The sequence below is a fragment of the Chanos chanos genome, chromosome 4, assembly GCF_902362185.1.
Source record: "Chanos chanos chromosome 4, fChaCha1.1, whole genome shotgun sequence".
Lineage (NCBI taxonomy): Eukaryota > Metazoa > Chordata > Actinopteri > Gonorynchiformes > Chanidae > Chanos > Chanos chanos.
In genome coordinates this window covers 44,749,715-44,756,883 of record NC_044498.1, presented here as the reverse complement: position 1 = coordinate 44,756,883, position 7,169 = coordinate 44,749,715, and the positions used below count along the sequence as shown (strand labels likewise).

General features: G+C 45.4%; 1 protein-coding gene across 1 annotated transcript; it reads right to left on the bottom strand.

Moving 5' to 3' along the window:
• Positions 1–3,205: 3,205 nt before the first annotated feature.
• lingo2b (leucine rich repeat and Ig domain containing 2b) lies at positions 3,206–5,029 on the bottom strand. The gene has a single exon (XM_030772719.1). It carries the CDS (start codon positions 5,027–5,029, stop codon positions 3,206–3,208), a length of 1,824 nt encoding a protein of 607 aa, XP_030628579.1.
• Between the last annotated feature and the right edge of the window lie 2,140 nt (positions 5,030–7,169).

Below are 7,169 nucleotides of genomic sequence, written 5' to 3'. Positions count from 1 at the left end.
GTGAGAAGGATGGAAGTTTGTTGAGACAGGGCTCGCTCTCTCTCTCTCTGTTTCACATAATCCCACAAACACAAACTCACACACAAGCACTTGTCGTTCTCTCACTTTCATTTATTTAATTGTTAATAGCTGTTGTTGTGATTAGCACAAAATTGATTTGTCTGTCTTATTTTGTGCATATTCTGCTGCTTTCATTTAAGATTCTTCAAACTCTAATCTCTGAGAAGGGGAGAGAGAGAGAGGAGAGGAGAAGAGAAGAGAAGATAGAAAGGAAGAAATTAGAGAGAAAATGACTGAGTAAGAGAGATGCATTCAAGTTGTCATGGTAACAATAGTGTAAAAGCACCCATGGCAACATTTTTAGCCAGCGCCTAGCAACCGTCTCCATGCATCCAAAGGCCAGGTTCTGAGACAGCACCACAAAAGAGGCCTTTATTGTGTCTTTTGACTGTCAGTCATTATGGGTGGTGCCTCTGGAATAGCTTAAGTATCATACCAAGAAAGCAATAGCAATATTTCTCTTGCTCCTGAGTGTGTGTGTATGTATGTGTGTGTACATGTGTGTATGAGAGTAACTATGAGAGCAATGAAACACATACTCACGCACACACACACACACACACACAAAAAAACACTCACAGACTCACACACACGCACAGTCCTCAAGATCATCACTCTTACCACTGATTAACGCTCGTTGAACTGATTAGTGGTTGTCATGTTTGCTCTTTACAGATTCATTATGTTTACCAGAGTGAGTCTCCTTCTCCCTTATCATCCCCTCATCATTCTCTGGTGTGGAAGAGTGGAGCTGTATATGTCCTATGCTGCCCTACCCCCAATCTCTCTAAAAAAAGAAGTGAAGGATGAGGCGGGGGGGGGGGGGGGGGGGTGTGTTGGGGGGGGGGGCATTATTCCTATATCAGCCTTCAGGACGCTATGGGCCTGTTTACATTTACAATATGACTCTCACATTAGTGTGGCCATGCTGAAGAGTCAGCCTCCATTTATTACAACTGAGTCAGAGAAAGACACCGTAGGGGGAAAAAAAACAAGAAAAGGTCTACCTGCAGGTCCAACACGAAACATGCACCCAAACATACAGAAGATCCTTCAACGTTTTCATCAGAAGAATCTAACTTTAGCCTTAGGCTTTCTAAAGCAGCACGGAGCAGGTCTTAGATTTATAAGAGAAGGGTATACTATCTTGGCAGGTTGACGGGTGCAACTGGCAGCAACATCTAAAAGAACCTTGTGCTCCTCTCTGGCAGATTTTCCCCACTTAGCTTAATCAGTTGGCTGGACTGAGTTATGACCATCTTGCTGTCACTGCCATTTCCATAAAATGATTTGATGGGGAAAAGAGGCCTCTCCCTCTGAAGTTTCCAGTTCAGATCAGCTTGTATCCTATTGGTGGTACATCAAGGGGAAGATGAATTGACACATGGATTTGGGCTGGTTTCCAGATACAGGGGAAGGCAAAGTAAAGATGTGATGGAAAGCAACCAATCAATGGATGGCTTTTCAGGTAAACCTCATTCACTGCGGTGCAGAATCCCAGAGATGAAAAGCTTTTTTTGGGATTTAAAACAAGAAAATATTTGCTTATGTAAATAACTGGTACTGCTTGGCTATGTTTATTTTTTTTTCAAGGTCAGTCCATAAATTTGCCCAATTAGGCTATTCTTAAGCCACCCTGCTCCAGTACACACACACACACACACACACACGCACACACACTTCTCTAGTATCTCCAGGTTGAGCTGGAGGCTAAGCTCACGCTTCAGTTCCTCTTGCTGTGAAGTGTCTCTCAGAAAGAGTCATTCACACAGAAAAACCCCGCTGCTCACTCAGATTTTCACCCCAAATTCATGCTGACAGAGCACAGCAAGGTCACCATGTGGACACCAAGAACGCTCTGTTCTTCTGTGGTGATGATGTGCTCATGGACACAGCTTGGGTCTTTTGTTTTTTGTTTTGGGGTTTTTTTGTGTAAATGGAGCAGACTTTGTTCACAAGTCAAGCTTGTCCTTAGCTGGTTCAGAGTGGGTAGTGTTGGTTTTGAAGTGGGTTTTTTTTTTTTTGTTGTTTTAAGTGGTGTGTAATGGGTCCCAGTTCAGGACTGGTAAATGGGCGAGGGTGTTGGGTTAAGTTATGAATTTTGATTAATGTTAGGGTAGGGTTGAGAAATGTTTTGGATGAGAGATGGCTATGTTTGGTAGGGTGACAGTTGCATATGTTTGTTTGATAGGGTTATTTTGGGTCATGTGTCTGATCACAGATGAATGAGTTCTGAATTTGTGGATATGTCATGGATCCAATTTGCAGTCATTTCAGACAAGAATCAAGTCTAGGATCCGTCCGTGGTTACAATAATCAAGCTGTATAATGCAGTTTTATTATTTTTTTTTTTCTTTGGAAAATATACCCAGATATTTATGTAAAAACAATTTTGAGCAGCATTTGACAGAACATCAAAAGAGAAATACCAGTTCACATAGTTCCACAGACTTCCACTGAGTCACAAACAAGGCTCCTGTTGCCACCATGTCATAACAGGTCTTTACATTGTAACATGTTTACAACACGATGAGTGACGACTCTCTGTGCTCCCCCCACCGTCCCTCTCAGATTTTTCTGGTGGGGGGGGGGGGCTCTCCTGAGAGACAACAGCAATTCTGAGCAAAACCAAACACTTCACAACACAGCGTTGCCGAGGCATTGTTCCCAGTAGATACTTCGCTTTGTCAGGGAAGACGATTTGAGTTTTTGCAGCTTTAATTATAATGGAACTTGGAATATATGTATATAAATAGATCATTCTTTCCCACAAATACGAAATGTCTATTTTTTTTTTTTCCTTATATAACGACTTCACGTAGTCTTAAGTGTTTCTGTCCACAGATATAGCATCACAGAGGACGCGCAAATACATATTTGGATAAGTAGATTTGTTTGGATATTTGTGTGCAAAATTCTCACAAATCAACCAAGACATTTTATAGAATCACTGACATCCAAACATACATGGTCCAGATCATGTACACACTCACACTCACTCAATGATGCATACACGTATGTGTGCGCACACACCGAACCTTGCAGAGCGCGTTACCGCTCCACTGCCGTAGCACTGTTACTCTGTCTTGGTCTTTTTCTATGTTCAGAGTATTTCCTTGCTTAACATTGTATTGCGCTACAGACTTCATATCATCTTCATGTTGACTCGTCTGGGTCCGCTGGTCTCTGCGATCTCCGTGTTAGCTCCTTTCCTCTTTCGCGGAACATACTGGATGTCAACACTGCCTCTGTGCTTCCCTTTCCCTCGACTCCATGCAAACAGCAGCAGGAAACAGAATAAGACCACCCCCAGGAAGCTGAGGCAGCCCATCGCTGTGGAAACCAGAATAGTCGTGAAGTCTAGCACCACCCTGATGGTATAGCGCTCTGTGCCATTGGTAAACGAGATGTTGTAGTCGGGGTCAAAGGTCATAGAGCGGTTCATGTATAACGCTCTGTCTCTAACACCCAGGCTCTTAACGGCAAGTGAAACAGACAGGGTGGTGTTACCTGCTGGGTTCGACGCCACACATATGTAAACGCCGCTGTCCTGCGGCTCAGCCACGCGGAACTCAAGTGACCCGTTGTTGTGGACGATTAGCCTGCCAGTGCTCTTGATGGTGATGTGACGTCTGTGTGGCGTTACCCAAGAGACAGAGGGGGGCGGGGCTCCAACTGCACTGCAATGAAGCCAAGCCCTCTGACCCTCCTCTGCCTGCGAGGGCTGTGTTGCCACGGAGACGACCCTCGGCTTGGTGCAGGTGACGTATCGAGAAAGGAGCGGCTCCACCACTTCGCGTAGCGGCTTCTTCGCCAGGGCGGCAGGCGCGCTGCATTCAGGCTGCACTTCTCCAAACAGGAAGGGTGGGGTCCTCTGCAGCAGCCAGCGCAGACGGCAGTCACAGACCAGGGGATTCTGGCCAATCAGCAAGCTCTGCAAGTTGTCCGGCGTGGGTATTGTGGACATCTCAAGAGTGGTCAGGTGATTGTGGGAGAGATCAAGCAGGCGAAGGGACAGGGCGCCCTGAAAGGCTCCCGACTCCACGTTCTGCAGCTGCGCCTGCCGCACGCGCAACTCCTCCAGGCGCTCCAACCCCCGCAGCCAGCCAGCTGGCAGAACCCGCACGCGACTGTAGGACACGTTTAGATGTGTGAGGAAGATCAGGTGCCTTATCATCGGCACCAATGATATGTTGGTGCGCGTGATGGACAGAGTGCTGAGGTTCAGTCCCTGTAGAGCCGGGGTGGGAATCGCCTCCAGCTCAGGCCAGCTGTCTACCTCCAGGTGTCGCAGGCGTCCCAAGCCCTTGAAGGGGTGCGGCTGAAGGTCAGCGATGCCCAGTTCCCTCAGTCGTAGGGTGGTCAAGCCATGTAGGTGCGCCAGGGCATGCGTTGGCACAGCACTTAAGTTGCATCTCTGCAGTGTGAGCGAACGTAAGGAGGACAGTCCGCTGAAAGCTCTAGGGGCGATGAAGACCAGTTCGTTATCCGTGAGCTCCAACACGCGCAGCCTCCGTTGCTCTTCGAAAGCATAATCGAGCAGAATAACCAGTCGGTTCTGACTGACGTCCAATAGCGTGAGTTCGCCAAGGCCCGCCAAAGCGCCACGCGGAAGCAGGGTCAGCTGGTTACTGCGGAGACGAAGCGAGCGCAGTCGGGGTTGAGCGCGGAAACTGCCGGATTCGATGGAGGCGATTAAGTTGGAACTTAGGTCCAACTCCTCTAGCAGGAGCAGAGATGAGAAGTTCTGGGGCGTAATGGTGCGTAACCGGTTCTTACTGAGGTCCAACGACCGCGTTTCGATGGGGATGCCTTCGGGCACCTGGACCAGCCGTTTGCGGTGGCATGAGACTGAGCGCGTGTGCACAGAACACTCACAGCGGGTGGGGCATGAGTGCACAGGGCTGGGAAACAGGAGGAGCGGCAGCAGGGAAAATCCCAGAACACAGCACATCATAGAGAACAGCATGACCACCTGTAAAGAGAATGCAAAAGAGAGAGAGGGTGGGGGGGGAGGGAGGGAGACAGGGAGGGACAAAGAAGTAGACACGGTCAGATACCTCGAAAAAAGAAACTGTATGTGTGTGCACAAACACATACACATTCACTCGAGTTGTTCACACTAACACTGAAATACACACACATACACACACACACGCACACACACACACACACACACACACACACAGACACAAAATCTCCTTTGTTCCCTCCCTACATATCTATTCCACCTGTCTTTGTCAGCCCTCCAGCCCTCTTGTTTTTCCCTCAGAGACGAAGCTTGTGGAGCACATCGATCGTCACACACACGCATAAATACACACATACATACACACATACATACACACACATGTGCATGCAGGCACAGGCACAGGCACAGGCACACACACACACACACACACACACAGACACACACTCTCACAAACACCATCCTTTCAGAGGGACCTTTCCAAACATGCCATTGCTATGGAAACCACACGCTCCTGCTGCACAAGCCCTTCTCTGCCAATCAGAGTGTATAAGAAAAGAAAAAAAAAACACACACACACACACACACACAAGCGCGCGCGTACGCAAAGAGCAGAAATTCCACAGGTATGTAGGTCTGGATGTTAGGAGTGTAGGAAAGTTATTCTGAATCTTTTGTCAGCTCCTGTCCTGCTTGTTAAGGACAGGAGCTGAGGAGGGGGGGGGGTCTCATTTTAAGAACGCCATTATCTGACTGGAGGTCGCAGTGACATTTTGCAGTATTATCATAAGGGAGCTCTAATTTTGCCACTGAGAAAACGAGCACCAAACCAACTGCCAATTAATGCTCCACATTTAAATATGACTAATGAAAGCAAACATTTTCACAGGAAAATAACAAATACATCTATCTTATTAAGGAAGATCTGAGACTTCTTAGAGAAATGCAAAAAACATTAACACTCCAAAGTAGGCCTCTCTACACTGCCTGAAAAAGGAGCTTGATGAGATGTTGAACACCAAACATTAAAGCGCCAATTATTCTTTGGCCTTTAACTGGCCCAAAAATGCAGCTTAATAGGCATATAAAATCAATGCACCATAACACGATGCACTAGTACACATCCCCTTCGAGAATTATTGATATTCTAGCAACTAAACGATAGTCCACAAAAGAAAATTAGAGAGATCAGTCCCCAGACACCCATATCTATCACACAACAAAATGTATAAAGACTGTATTGTATATAAATGTGTGGTATGGCTAAAATAGTTAGCACACGTTGTGTTTGGTCAGTATTAGCGAGTTATTTTTGTGTTTATATATAAACAAATTCAGTGTTAACACTGCCGAGAAAAGTTGTGGTAGGTTCTTGTCAGAGAGTAACGCATTGCCTCCGTTGAAATTTAATGACTTCCGCCGTATCGAAAGCTCTGCCGCCTATTCAGTGGGTCCCTAGAGAAAGGTACAGAGTATTTCTTCCCGACAACAACTGAGCTTTTGACAGTATCATCTTTTAAATCCCATTTCAAAGGTTATTACTCTAGCTGCTGATAGGCCTATTGGACCTGATGTTGTTATCTCTGTCTACCTGTATAGTTATGAGCGCTCTCAGTGACTGCTTTGCTATTGGTGTTTGTGTGTGTGTGTGTGTGTGTGTATTTTATATATATATATATATAAAATACACACACACACACACACACACATATATATATATATATATATGCACATGTATATACATATAGGCCAATACACACACATACCTTTTTTTTTAAGTTATGATTTTCTGGTCACATTATTATAAGAAATTGTGTTTTGTTTGAAAATTATGCTAAGGTGATTAACTTAATAACATGTAATTTGTTAGTCAGAAAATGATACATTTCTAGAGAAAGATAATCCTAGAGGAAGCTCAAATAGTGGACTCAAAAACACACATCATAATACTCAATCCATTTTGGCAGTGAAACAGCTTGAACACAAATGCCTGCTTTCTTTGATCAATGATTTTCCATTCAACATCACAAAGTGATTCATTGGCAAAGTTATTTAGCTTTCTTCACGGATCAATGTCTGTAGACCGGTGTGACATTTGCCGTCATATCGACATTTCAGAAGGGGTTTACTTGCAAAAAAG